This window comes from Takifugu rubripes, chromosome 14, assembly GCF_901000725.2.
Source record: "Takifugu rubripes chromosome 14, fTakRub1.2, whole genome shotgun sequence".
NCBI lineage: Eukaryota > Metazoa > Chordata > Actinopteri > Tetraodontiformes > Tetraodontidae > Takifugu > Takifugu rubripes.
Window position 1 is genome coordinate 13,919,075 of NC_042298.1, and position 15,242 is coordinate 13,934,316.

Below are 15,242 nucleotides of genomic sequence, written 5' to 3' on the forward strand. Positions count from 1 at the left end.
TTTAGGCAAATACAGGGGTAGGAACCTTTATGTATCATACTGTTTCACGGGGACAGTTAATGTGGACGGATATTTAACCTGAAAGATTGCATAAATGGCTTGTGTTCAAGATGATCGTGTAGAATCTACACTTTAGATTGTCCACCAAATATTAACACAACACATTCACAGAATGTGTGCTTTTCAACATCAGCCGCAATGATTGCAGCACCTCTACCTATTTTTTAACATTACAGCTACCTAACTACCGTACTTAAAAGGCCAGTATTCAATGCCGTCAATATTTTATTGATATAACAAATGGGTTTAATTGTGCCATAAAAAAAACATGGTTGTTCTGTGAGCAAATCAACTTTAACATGGCAGAAAAATACATGCATTAAGCAAATGAGTACATCACTGATGCAAGGGGGAAATTAAAAGCAGTCTTTGAATTAAGAAACAATTTCAAAAGGTATTCAGAATTACAAATATTTTGCAAGTCATCTGTTAAGTGCAATAGCAAAATGTTCACTATATTGGAAAATACAGCAGATGGTTTGTTTCTCAATTCAATTCTGATTTTTGACATAGTGACACAGAGTGTGTAATGTTAAGAGTGGTTACAGCAGGCGACAGCATGAGGCATTTAGGCAAACCATACTACAAGATGAAGAAAAAGAGAAAATGGCTCTAGAAGCTGCAAACAAATCCCCATCCTCAATCTCTGTATTAGGACAATGAAAAGTAATCAATAATAATCATACATTGTAGGCATATATTCATTTAAGTTACATTAGAACGTTAATAGATGAACAATTCATGAATAAATAACGACATCTGTGTAAAGACATTACAATGGTTGATAAATATAGGAGTCAGCTCAGTTTATTGTGTCCATGCAGGGTACACCAATAACTGTATCCACTGCTTGAATGAGGTCACATTAAAAACAGGGAAAGAAATTATCACCGTGATGTTTCTGTAGATTTTTAGCTGTACTCAAACCGTTCAGGAGGAGCGTAGACTAACGTTGACATTCAAGAAAATAGTTCTTTCTGTTGATAGAAATGTCTGTCCATTAAAATTTCAAATGGTGAGAGAGAAAAAAAAAAAAAGCTAAGAAATGATCAAGGTGAAATCAGACCCCCGTGGGCGCGAGACGGCTGATGAAGGCGATACTGCTGAGACATATCCTCCTGAAGAAGATAGGGCAGGCTGGCTTCATGATGAAGTGCTCTAGAAGAATTCGCAGCTCTGTGAACAAGGTGCTGCAGTGGAAACAGACTCAGGTTAAACTCAGTTCTGCCACTACAGTGGATGATATAAAACGCCTGGTCCAATTGATTGATGGCTTGTACATGGTTCAACAGAGCAGTATGCAGTCAGTACAAAAGTTACACTGCTGAGCCATAAACCCAGCTAAACCATCAACTGGATTAAAATATCGCATAGGTTACAGTTTAACATTTACCGGCAGTAAGGATTTCTTCTGGATGTGTAACGCAGGGTCAGGAATCTGTAGTAAATGAAAGGCAGCAGCAAGCTTCCTTGGCCACTGTGAAAAGAAAAAAAATGTGGAATTGCCCCTACAATAAAATGAATAAAGAGTAGTACATTCAATCTTGATAGTAAGTCTGAAGGGGCCAAACCAAAACACATTTACTATAATTGTGATGAACGCAATGCTTCTAATGAATGAAAAGTACTGCTCACACCCGAGTTGTAGGAAAGGAAATCAGGAACTATTTAACTGCCGATGGTTCAAACCTCACAATAAGCATCCAAAAAAAAAAGAGTACCTGAAGAGCATGAAAACAGTCGCTGGCATTAAGAAGATCTCATTGCAGGCGATGAACTTCAAAATGTTCTGCTGGTTGGATCCCAGTTTGTCCAGGAGGTTTCTGACAAACATCAGACTGTTGGGGCCCATTGACTGCAGGGAATCAGCATGATCAAAAAGTGTAATTACAACCATTACATTAATAATAAGCAGTTTTACGTCAGTCGCATCATCAGTAAAAGTCACCACTGCCTGATACTCACATCAAGGACTTTCTTTGTATAGGTGGTTGCGTGAAGCAAAGAAAAAAGGAAGACTGGGAAAATGCTCACTGACAAAAACATTAAGGAATAACATCAAAATATAGTGCCATCCATAAGGTTTTACAGTTGTAAGTGGCACAAACTTTGAGTCAGTGAGACATTTTTCTATTGCTTTTTAAAATAATAATAATCAGTGATGATATCTAAAATCGAACGGACTTCCCATTGCATCAATGCTGCATCCGTCCTGGGAAAAGTGAGGAGTTCTACTAAAAGTCCCATTCTGCTAAATACAGGCAATTTCTAATTGTATTTGACTTGAAGGATACTTGTGATGGGGTAGGAGTTAACCAGGATGAGTGAGTACAGCAGATAATGGCAGCTATCTTCTTGAAGAGCTTGTGCCAGGAAAGCTCTGCTCAGTTGAATATGTGGAAGCCTCTGATGCAGACGAAGGGCACTGGTGAGTGCGTTTGCTAACAAGGCTCGCTGATAGAAGTTAGCTGCTGCATAAGGTCTGCAAAACAGATTAAAATGTTTTAGAGTTTTCCAGGCTTGGGAAAGGAGGTTAAAAGCAGTGTGTGTCAATATCACCAATAGGAAAACTTACCCTAAAATGGGCAGGATAAACATGACAGAGCAGTAGACTGTGAAGAGTCGTGAAAGCCACATTGCAGTCTCCAGTTTGTTGCTCATTAGAAATTGCTGTTTAAAAAAAGAAATCATTTTAAATTAAACACATCCAAGCACATTTTCTCAGTGGGGGGCCTGGTATGCCATCATTGTCACAGCTTTACATTTAAAATAAAATAAAATAGCTCTAGACACAATTTTTGTACATTGAGCAGAATAAAGCCTATTAATGATCTAGCATAATGTTATTGATTATTTGAGGACAACAGAAACGTTACATACCACAGGCCCTAGCTGAGGAGGTGGACTTTGCTGATTTGTGTCTGCCATCTTTGGAAATAATGGCTGCTTGCTGAAGTGGAATAAAACAAAATATATTTTCAAATTAAGAGGCAAAAAACACTGAACAGTCAATACTTAAAGTCACAAATACAGGTAGAAAGAAATTCAGCAGGTCCGTTTTAGAGCGTTCCAACGTCAAACGTCTCCATCTAATGAGAGCTTCATTTCTTCAAACATTGCAAATGGAAATAACAACATAAACGATTCTTTACCTTAACATTTGTTAGGTTAACATGTCGAGAAATTTTCTTATGAGAATGAACAGTCATCCATGCTAACTACCGGAAGATATACCGGTAGTTAGCATGGCCGGTGATGTTAGCTACGCTAGCATACTTAGCTCTCGCTAGATCAGCACTGTGTTGCAAAAGTAACGTGTTGCCAAATGAGAGAATCTGACACGACGTTACAGCTCAGGTTATAAAATGACATTTGTTGTATTTTAAATAGATGGTGGACTGGGTTTAATTCATGTTAACATGGTGTCGATTAATGCCAGGAGCAGGTGGGTCTAGAATATTCTGTTACCATCGTTACTAGCATGCTGAAGCTTGCGCTAAAGCTAGCTCGGCTCTTTAAAAAGTTATTGTTTCTACGCTCATTTAAAATTCTTTGACTTCTCATAATTAAAATCGTTGTTTTTCATTCATTTGTCCCCGTTAAAACACATATAACTCACCAATACTCTCGTGTTGAACTCGAAGGGGTCAGGCGATGGAGAGACAGTCAAATGAAGTAATTGATCAGCTGACCTCGGAAAATACTTTTACTTTCTTAGGATGGTAAAGGTTTACACGTCACCTCCACTTTGCCTCTGATTGGCTCAGTGAGAACTAGATATAACCAATAAATTCTATTTCGGTCATTTATTCTGACCAATCAAAACGGTTTAAGGCGGGTGGTGGCGTCACCATCATATAAAAAAAATATCCCTCAGTTTCGGCTGCGTTTTATCTCGCGATAGTTTTGAAATCTCCACACTTTTCTCCGCCCCCTTTCAGTCACGCTGCTTCCGCTTTTTGTGTTTCAACTTCCGCTGAAGAATAAACGTTTAGTAGGGTTAATATTTTTATTTTAGTTCATTTACAAAAAAAGCATCAGATCCAAGTTTTATTGATCAAAGTGTAAAAGGTAATCTATGTCACATTGACATTACGATTAGGAGGAAAGAGCTCGTCATAATGCAACAATACACGTGACTTTATTTATTTAAAGGAGTATACTGCATTTCCAGAGTCGTTCATATTAAAGTGCGTTTTCAACAGTTTGAGGAGTGCTAATATTGCTTAGATTGGTCTTGTGTAGTATTTCATATGCACAATGAAATTGATTTGCCATTTAATTACCCAGACAGATTCCGCTTTTGGAATTAAAAAATAGCCCAAATATAAAGGATGACAATTATGCGATCAGTAAATAAATACTAGATAGCTTCTGGACCCAATAACATTAAAAAAAAAAAAAAATTATGAGGGACTTTGGACCCTAAATGCGCATGTGCGCGGTGAACGCCCAGGTTTTCAGTGTCCCAAGATAAATGACCTTCTTTGGATTGTAACAGGAGCTAACGCATGCCTTTAGTGGAAAACATTGGGCTTTCCAGGTATTTCAGAATTACAAGCGAGTTCTAATCCATCACATACTAAATATTCTGTTTTGATTCGTTGTGATTTGAAAGTCTTCCGCAAGAGGGAGCGCTAGACCAGAGAATATTGTTTCTGCAGCCTTGCGGATAGAGTTGAATAACTATTTTAGCTTTAAGTGCACCTTATTTGGTCGCAACATGTTTAAAATCATACATCTGACTGCTTCTGCGGCACATATATCCGCATATTTGTTGGCACGAGTGTCGCCGGATGATGTGTTTGCTGTAGACGCCATTTGAAAATATAGGCAGTGTAAGCACTGTAGAATCTAATTATTTCTTTGCAAAACCTAATTAGGCATTAAAAAAGGTTAACGCCAGCGCCTGAAACGTTTTTGTTTAATAATCCCATTACTGACGGCTCATCATGTATAAAATGGTGCAGGAGGACACTAAGTTTCCACTTGTTAAACGGAATCTCTGAGAAATAGCTGCAGAATTTTTGACACTATCTGCGATGGGAAATTAGGGTTTGTAATTAAACCGCGGAGGCTCGGCTCAGCGCACAGAGTAAGTAAGATTGCAGCGTTCTGACTCGCATGCATTTTCTATGTTTCGTCGCTGATTCTGCCTGGAAACAAAAACACTGTCGTTAGTTTTGTTTTTCCATCGTTCCGATTTTGTTGCGCATCAGCGCAGAGGGTTTTTAGGCGTCATCTTCTCTTCGGACCTTCACCATCGTTAGAGAGCAAAATGCTGGAACATAGATGAGAGGCTCATACTGTAACCTATTATTTAGATGCGCTGCATTGAAGGTAGCACATTAATCGTCTTTTTTATTATGATGACGACGAGTCACATATTGTCAAAGCTGGAATATTGTCGAGATCGACGCTCTTGACTTCAGAAGGAATCTGGTCTAACATTAACTGCCCGCTAAGATCTTTAAGGGTAATTCTAAAGACTGTATGTGACATTGTTGAGGAGGTCAGTTTAGGATTGAGAAATTAAAGATCAGAATTGGTTGTCTTTACTCAGACTTTTCTCAGGTTCTGTTTTGGTTAATTATCAAAATGAATGCTTTGCAAGTTGTAAAGCTAATAATTGATGATTTCCCACCCCTAAATGTTATATTTTCCTTACGTAAAAAAACCTACATAAGCAGCATATTCTTCTTCTTCTTCTACTACTACTACTACTACTACTAGTAATAATAATAATAATAATAATAATAATGATAATAATGATAATGATGATGATGCGTTTCTCTCTGAGCAAAATCAGAGTCCTAGAATAATAGAGAGGGAGTGACAATCCAAAGTTAGAGCTTTTCTAAGGGAAATGAAAAGTGTTTTGGGCTGAAAGAACCGCGCTTGTAACCGCTCCATCTCCGTCTCCACTTCAATCGGGCCAAAACAAACAGGGTGTGGTGGGCCTCCAAATGGGGACAAGCGCGCAAGACGACGAGAAGAAAGAGCCGAAGGAAAAGAGGGACATGGTGAATTTCCCTCAAACTGGTTAAAGGAACAAGAAACGAAGTTATCCAGACTTTTATGTCTTTGTTAGGCTGAGCTGAAGAGCCGAAGGTTCAAGAGGAGGCCTGAACGGGCGGCGGGGGGACTGATTTATACTGACTCAAAGCGACTTTTATTTAATGACAAACAAATACACACGAATACGTCAGAGTCTATGTTTTCAAAAGAATTTACCCTCAATAAATTTTGTAATAACGATTCTAAAATTCGAGCTAATATGTAACTTTTCAAATTAAAGTAAAAGAAAATTAAAATGTCATGTATGGATTTCAGAACATTGTCATTGCCTTTTAATTTAAACTCTGTTATGGTCAGTTATTGTGCACATCCTTGGCACGTAGCTTCAGATACACAAGTTTAAATATATGTAATTTAAAAAAAAAAAAACGAAAACAAACGTCACATTTAGCATCAGTGATTATGAAATTATCGTCTTTATGTATGTTTTTGTTGAATTTCGATATCAAAGATATCAGTTTTAATTAAAAATATTTATATCTACATATACATTTTAAAAAAAATCACGTTATATTATCTCTTGAGTGAACTTGTTGACCAAATACACTGTTTTGTACACACTGTAAATCAAAGATGCACAAGCTTGAAAACCTTCTGTCACTTTTAATCACCCCATTATTTTATCTAATATACATATTCATTAAAAAATGTTTTCATTCTTTATGCACATTTTAGGTCGCACATTTCTGCGCATTTTATACCTATTTAGATGAGAGTATTTAATCTATATAAAGAAAATTCCGACATATTTTAGAACAAACTTAGTTTGTAGAGCGTAGTAAATGTATTCAGTTTTCATTTCAGTTATGGGTGTTACATAAAATATATTATTCTGGGAGTGGTGCTGAAGGGAAGAAGGAGGAAGATGCTGTTTTTCTTTTTCTGGCTGCAGAGATCCTGGGGACCACAGGCAAACGTCAACCAAACCAACCACCAGAAAGCTGATTTTTCCCTTTTCCAGAACTAAAGCTATGTTTGTTTCTGGGATGAATGGGGGCTACAATGGCTCTGATGGCATCAGGATTGTCACCACAAATGGTCTGGGCGTTTTGCAAGGCTGTTTGACAGAGCCTATTATGTCATTGGTCACGTCCCACCACTCCTTGCTCGCTTGTGCTTCAATAGGAGCGAATTAATCAAATGGTTTGAGAGAGATCAGCCAACTTAATGCACTTTGTGTGGAGGTCTACGGTGATCTGAGACCCGTGCCCCAAGGCTCGCATTCACCTGCACTTCTGACCCGCAATTCTAAAAAGAAATATATATTCCAAGAGGACATAACACGACGCGACAATCACCACTCAAACACGTCCGAAAGACATTGATACAGTCCTACATTAATTAGTGTCGGACTTTACCCTTTAATTACTGTAATGGGTGAAAATCTGCCTCCTCCATTGCCATAACACAAGTACATTTTATTTTACATTTTTTCCTATTTGAAGTAGAAAATTTAGAAACGACACATTTATTACTCTCTATTTGAAAAGGCTTTGAAAAAAACATTATTTGATACCTCTTACAAAGGTCACTAGCATGTAATTAAGTAATTTCACTCTTTCATGGAATGGATAAATGTCAGCTTTTCTAACCAATAAGATCCAATTAGCTGAAAAGAATGTTTGTATTCTTTGGGGGGATTTTGGTGTGAGGATTAATATTGTTTTTCTAAATGACTACTGCTGTGGGAAATAGCATGACAGCTGTAATTGGTTAGCATTGATAATTTGATGCTTTAAATTCACCCTGAAGGACCGCGGACCCCACCTGGACGGACAAAAGAGCCGTTTAACGCACGGCAGATTTGAGACATACATATTGATACGTCTTTATTCCTCTGAAATCCAAACTGCAGGCAGCATCGCGTTTGTTTTAGAATGAGCAAAAGAGGTCCAAGTGGTCTAAAATGGAGCGCTGTAACGTTATTGCTTTATCAAACACAATCAGTAGGGGAATTAATCAAAGCCCTCCGCGTTAGAGCGCGTATGCATGAGCATTGTTTGGCTGTAATGGATGGCTTTAAATTTTGACGTTATTATTTCCCGTCATTTCTGGAAACAAATTGAACATTTATTGCATATATATTAAAAATTATACAGTCGTCGGGAGAGGCTGATGTCTCTTTTATTGAGGCGCACCAAGAGGTGAGGTCTCACCGGATCAATTTCCCTGTCTTGTTACTCCCGCAAGATGATGTTTGGAAAATGCCTGCACCGCTAAATTGATTCAGAAACGAATTCATAACTTGGGGGGTTTAAGCAATTTTGTGGGGCTCAGTTTTTTTTATTTTTTTTTATCACCCAATCTCTTCCTTTGTTCTTGTTTTGATGGTAAGCAAAGTTTTGAACCATTCGGTCATCTTGGAACCAGTTCTGCTCTCAACGTTGGTGTCGTTCTCGGTGTGGGCTAAAAAAAAAACCATTTAATACGTTGGGTTTTGGGTGGCTTCACAAACATAGCCATTAAGCAGCCACAATGCTTTTATTGTGCACTTGATCTCAAAATAGAGGCCGGTCTGACGGCAGGATCCAGACGAACCTATGGAAAAGGCCTTGTCTTTGTCTGCTTGTGCGGAGATGAATGGCCCGTGTCAACCAGATGATTAGTTTGCACTATTAAATTGTCAAAAAGGAAGGATTTTTCCCTAATAGTGCCTTTTCGTGAAGAATTATGGAATTCAGAGTTGTTTGCGACTGCAATGGAACTTGCAGGGCTTCGCAGGGGCGAGGGCGAAGGTCAGACAGAGTTCTCATCGCTGCGTCCAGTGTGGCACAGCAGTCAGAGGGGACGTGGAGACAAATGTGGGTCTATTTCTTGAGATGCGAAGATTAATCTCTCTGTTGTGGCTAATGGATATCCAAGCGGTGACACTGCAGTCCAGCAGCTGGACGCGCAGGTCGGGTCAGAGCAGGAGCTCCAAACCGCAGCGAATGTGGCAGAGAAAATGCACCACAGAAACTAAAAACCCCCCAAAGTTGCAAAATGTCGAGTCACGAAAGGCCCGTTTTGGAATTTGTAATCGTGTTTAAATGCGAATTAAAAACGTTCATACACTTAATATCGGCGCGCAAACGCACAAAATGTTACCGCAGCTTTCCCAACGCGTGAGCGGCCCGACCTGAGCGCCATGCTCCGTCAATGAAACCTCCTTTTCTTTTCTGTTAAACCTCCATTCTGGTGCCAAGGTTTTGTGCTAAATGTTAACAACTTGGCCCGATCCATTTAATCGCCAACAACAAATCCATGTTGACTTTAACACTCGCCCCCTTTGTGCCCATTATGCTGCTGCCCTCAGCTGAAGATTTATGTATTTTTGATATCAAATTCCTTCTGTCATCAAGACTGCTCTCTTGTTGACTTTTCTTGACCTGGCGACCTCGTTCCCCAAACTTTCCCATATTTAACGCGGGACGCGCACACCCCCGCCCCCAAACTTCTTTTGCTCCGCCGCAGCTAAATTCTGTGGGACTTCTATTGTTGGCATGTGCTGTTTGCACTGTTCTTGAACTTCAGTGTGCTGCCCTGTCCCCATCCTGTACTTTGAAGCCCACAGAACAATGTTCCCCTCTAAAGAACGTCTTACTGTTCACAAACTGAGTGGCCCCGGTTCATTCTGGCTGCGGACTTGCACATGGCCGTCTGGACATTATATTAAATTAGAGTGTGTGTTGTGGGGGGGGGGGGTTATTATCAAGTTCCACGTCTCCTCTAAACTGTGCGTATTTTACCACAACTATAATTTGTGTTCCAGTCGGTCGTGCATCATTCACTCGCGTTGACGCGCAATGGGGGTCCATACCTTCGCAATATCTGACGTCCGTGTCGCCTAGACAAGCCTCCCTCTGCTGCCCAGCTTGCTAATTAGTTAAACAAACCTTCCGACTAATGATCCCACTGGTTTGGTCAGCGTTGGGGTTTTTGTTCCCCAGTTCTGCCCCAGCTTTTCCTGCTGGAAACTTGGCCTCGCTGACCCGAGCTATAGCGGCGCTGTGGAGACAACTGGACCGCCCTGTCCGGAGTCCAACCCCCCCAGGGGCCAAAGGGCAGTGTCCAAGGCCCGGGAATGCCACCGCCAGCTGCTAGCGATGACACCATTTACAAAGGGTGCTTGGTGAGCAATCCTTCTATGGGCTGTCAGTGTTGTGACAGTGTTGACTTGACGTTTATTTACTCTCTCCGAGGGACCAAAATAAAGGGGGAAAACTGCTAGTTTTGGGTTCATCGGGATCCATCAGGTTAAATTACCAGTACGTTCATTTATTTATTTTGGAAAGCAAACCGGCATTTGTTTTTCTTGATCAATTTAAACTTTACTATTCTTTTGAGGCTCTTATGCTGAAAAGCCTCAACAAACCAGGACCGTAAACTAAAAGCATCACCGACACAAATCAGTAAACACAGAAGCTGTCAACATCAGTGCCTTAACATTTCTAAATTACATTAAAAAAAACACAATTCCATTTCTATTTATTCATGAATCAAAAGATGCAACTTCCAAAATGATCAAATTGTGCCAACAAGTCACATAAACAAGAGAGATATTGTGGTGGTTATATTAAAATGGTAGCTAATTTTAAATAGGTTTTACCATCACCTGAGGCTTTCTTGAGAAGTTTATTAAGCAAGACATTAGCAGCATGTAGCGGTGTGATAATTGTCAATTGATAATTAACATTTAATTGGGTGATTAAACGAAGTTGTAAGTTTGATGCTCATTGCGGTATGTGAACAATGTAAATATTTTACTTATATAGGAGATCCCAAAGTCCAGTATAACTAAAATATTAAAATAAAATAAGGGTAAATTATATTGATTGGGATAAGTAATCATTTGACCTAAATATTAAGAACGTGTGCAGGTTTGGGGATTTAGAACGTGCGTTTCTGTCCTGCTCTTCCCAAACTTAAACGTTTTTCTTTCCCCGCAGCGCGCTGCGCGCTTAACACTGGCCCCATTACACGTTGTCATTTGTGGCTCTCGGTGTTATTTGGACAATGTTTGGCCATTTACCCGGCCTGTGTCTGCGCGCTCCGAGGAGGTCTCGACAGAAATTGATACTAATTGCGTGGACTGTACACTGCTGGCTGGTGGAGCGCCTGCAGGCACTTGGAGGACCTGCTTGTCACAGCCTAATTGACAAGGGCTTGTCTGTCCTGGGAGCAGCTGGTCCTAAGCACTGGCGCACAATCGCAATCTTGACACGGCCTCCACTCGCCTGAAGGAGTTTTGAGGGGAAGCGCCGTTAAAGGGAGATTTATTGAATCTCCCTTTGGGTGACGCTGTATTAAGTACGCAATAAGGGCTTATTTCCGCGGGTGCAAAAGGGAGCCACACTCCTGATATTAATAACAGAAGGTGCCAATTAGTCTAGACAGGTGACATTTCCTGTGACATTATGAATCACCGCAAACAAGACAAGCGTGTGTAAATAAAAGCTGTGACCAGATATGGTCTTGAAATCGGTTTTAAGGATCATGTTGGTTTTTTTTTACTTGTGGCTGTGGCATGACACAAAATGAGGTTGTACACCCACAAATCGGATGAATGCAGAGGGACATGTTGCACCAGTCATTCAGATGGCTCACAGGCGAGAACAGAAATAACATCAAGCCCTGACAGTAAAATAATCAATTCATTATTCTGGCCTGTTTCTATTAGTGCGGGTCTTTACAGCTCAATGCGTCTCGAGGAGAAAAAAAAGTCAACAAGTATTGTTGCCATCCACAAATGGAGAAGGTTTTCCTCCACTTTCCCACTGCCTGTAAAGAAATGCTGCTTTTTGGCCTCTTTTGAACTGAAAATCAGGATTTTCTTCCCCCTGGTGTTCTCAGGACGCGCTCCTTTCTTCCAGAGGAACAATGGCAACAGTGGAGCACCCCGCCGGTGCGCCACAGTTGGGGATCTCCCGGATTGTTTTGGACATCTTTGGATTTCATCAATCAAAATGACTGCAGTTTTCCATAAAAATGCTGAATTTGGTGCTGGAACCGAGCGGGCTAGGTAGAAAATACGAAGCTGTCCTTCTCGATGATAAATGGCCATCCTTTGATTGAGCAAACAGAGAAATACGTGCAGCGGTGTAACGAGAAACAGGCAAAGATTGTTCACAGACTTATGACTCATGGTCTTACGTCAGAAATGGATGGGACGAAACCATTAGGCAAGAAAAGTTAAACCATCCATCCATCTCAAAGACATAAGTAGGATAACCCTTTAGATTCCTATTTTCAAATGGAGACATAATGATCTGAATTTGCCTCGGGACAGTTCGGGATTAGCAGGCAGAATGGCAGGTGTGAGGCTGAGCTGGAAACACACACAGGATAACAACCCAAACATCCAGCGGGTCTGCAGAGGACACTCAGGATCCTTGCTTTGACACAAAACAACCACTTCCTGTTTACTGAACTATAATTGTGGTTGTATTGTTGCTGTTGTTATTGCACTGACGTAAAAACCATTACATTTTCTAACAGTGTAATTAGAAGGTAAGCGCAGGAGCCTCTAGCACTCACAGTGTCCTCCCTAAACATCTCCCTTAATACTGAATGCTAATCATCTAATATTGACATCTTGTCCTGCCTCAGGTCAACAGGTCAACAGTTGGAGATTAATGGCACAGAAAGCATGCATTAGGACAGGAAAACACTAGAACAGCAGAATGTTGCTTCACTCCTGCATATTTACATTTGTTGGTGTCATTAATAAGCTTCTAAATGTAAGAGCATAAAGTTTTAAAGGTTACTTTGAACAAGCTAATACCAGATTATTATGATGAAGTTGTCCTATAAACCCTTCCAATTTCAACATATTAAAAACCAATAATCAAAAGTTACCACTCAATTATATGTTTTATATGGTTATTGTTAATTTTAGATTATTGTAGGTTGTATATTGAGTTGTTTTTTTTATTTTACAACACGCGTGTAGCATACGTTTCTCCCACCTTTTCTCAAATGAAGCAGAGTTGACTGGGTTGTCGGTCTTGAAGAATTGTTTAATTTCAGGGCCACGGCGTTTCCTGAGGTGAGGTCTGCATTGGCTGCTAATAGAGATCTAATTGATGGGCCGAGTACCGTTTCCGTGCTCTCTCTCCTTTTATTGCGCCCTGGCGTCTGCTGTAAAATAGGTCTGTAATCAGATTCCGCCTATTCCTCATGGAGCAGGATGAGAGAGCTCAGGGCTGTGGAGAGAGATGGAGTAAAAAAAAAAGAAGAGAAAAGTAACCAAAATAAATCAAGTTAAGACTTGAGTAGAAATTCGACATACTGGTGAGGATTGATGAAAAAGACAAAAGTGAGCTTTAGCATAGAAATTTTGCAGAAACTTCCACTGTTGTGTCAGGGAGCTTCGTGTGACCTCGTCGGGCTTAATCTGCGAGAATATTCTTTTGATTTCTTTGGGGATTTATAGCTGAGCTGCAATACTTGTAAACTCATCTGAAATTCAAACTTACAAGATTAATATAGATTTTTCATAAAGGCAGTGCATTGCTGCCACACGCCTGCTCTAATTATTATTTAACACGCTCATATGTGGTTATGACTCTGAATCTCACTTGGTGAGCTAATCTAATTCCATACGTGCTAGTGTTGGTTAATACCAGTGTGGTCATGCACCCAGAAGGTACACAAGATGCCAATCAAATCAGACATGAGACTGGCAGCAAAAGAAACAGAAAGATTCTCTCATTTTCTCCCCTCTGCTTTTTTTCTCCATCTCCTATAGAGCTTCCTGGAAAGCTGCGATTGGCCGCCTGTCTGGCCCGTGATAGCAGCCCTGGAGCCGAGGATGATTGATGATGGCGAGGGCAAGGCCGAGCGCTGGCAGCATAAAGCCCCATAGACGCCTCAATAAAGAGCCTGGCTAGTGGAGAGCCTGGGCTCCGCTCAATAGGGCCCCCTCCGCCTCCAAGGACCGATGGCTAGAGGAGTGCGTAGAGAGAGAAGGAGAGAAGGAAAGAGAGAAGGAGAGGTGCTCTGTTGTTGGATAATCCATTTATCTATCGAGCCAGCAGCCATCTGAGGCTGGATAAGTGCAGCGACGGATGTGTGTGGGGTGAAAATAGCAGGGGTTGGCTGGTGGAGTGCTGGAGGGGGGATGCAGGGATGAAAGATATGGAGAGAGAGAAATACAGGGAGAGAGGGAGAGATGGATCATCCAGTCTCAGGATGCATAATGAGGGGGAAGCAGAAGCAAGAGTGTGGGATGAAATCTGGAGGCTGGTATTCACACGCGCGCACACACACACACACACATAAGCCAGAAAAGATACAAAAGTGCTCAGGTTGAGGGTCTGCTGCCTCGACCCTGGTGGCCATCATTCAGCCTACAGATGCATAACTCTGTTGACCTTTGCTTCAGCACATCAATGAAACCCTGCTAGGTTGGATTCCATCGGTGCCGCGTCCACCGCTGTGGCCCCAGACCGCATGAAGCCCTGTTGTAACCCTCATCTCTCAGCAGCTCTCAAAAGCACAATTAGGCAGCAATCTGCTCCTACCAAGTCAGCTTTCAGCATCTCCAGCATGGCTACATGATGTCCTGCAGATCTCCTGGCTGGAGGTGGCAGGATGATGATCCGAGAGAGAAGAGGTCTCAGCGAATAATGGCCCGATGAGCGGCTTTCCACCGGGTTCATAGACTGGATATACGAGGGGTTAAAACATGTAGAAATATCAGATTCCACTGAGTTTAAATGATCAGTATTTCTTTGGTTTTACACCAACATGTGTTGATTCCATGTAAATGATTTTGCACGAGCTTGTTCTAAATAAAACATTTTTTTCAGAACAAAATGTGTAGTATGAATCTCTTTGATTCCAAGATGACTGTAAAAATAAAGGAAGAGTTCATCTACAGATTTTATTGTGAAAGTGTACTGCGTATGACATACAGGGCCCATGGCTGTTTTAATGACTCCGGGTCAAAAAATAATAAAACCTGCGTCACATTTCTGCATCGAACGAGAGATCAAAAGCAGAAATGCAATTTGTAATGATAAATTCTTTAAAATCCTGACGTTAGACCTGAAAACAGTTTGAACACTTCTAAATAGATTGAGATTAGCTGATTTGACATATGTTAGAGTATGTTAACTGAT

At 40.7% G+C, this 15,242-nt stretch overlaps 1 protein-coding gene and 1 long non-coding RNA gene across 2 annotated transcripts; one reads left to right on the forward strand and one right to left on the reverse strand.

Annotated features, from left to right (window-relative positions):
• Positions 1–267: 267 nt before the first annotated feature.
• On the reverse strand, positions 268–3,822 carry tmem33 (transmembrane protein 33). Its single transcript, XM_003970656.3, has 8 exons — positions 3,680–3,822; positions 2,941–3,010; positions 2,636–2,730; positions 2,355–2,542; positions 2,026–2,093; positions 1,782–1,915; positions 1,454–1,537; positions 268–1,250 (listed from the first exon to the last, which is right to left on the reverse strand). Exons 2-8 carry the CDS (start codon positions 2,986–2,988, stop codon positions 1,121–1,123), a joined length of 747 nt encoding a protein of 248 aa, XP_003970705.1. The 5' UTR covers positions 2,989–3,010; positions 3,680–3,822; the 3' UTR covers positions 268–1,120.
• Positions 3,823–4,865: 1,043 nt separating this feature from the next.
• LOC115252346 (uncharacterized) lies at positions 4,866–14,929 on the forward strand. The gene is made up of 2 exons (XR_003890776.1): positions 4,866–5,155; positions 13,868–14,929. It is a non-coding gene; the product is annotated as an uncharacterized lncRNA (long non-coding RNA).
• Positions 14,930–15,242: the final 313 nt, after the last annotated feature.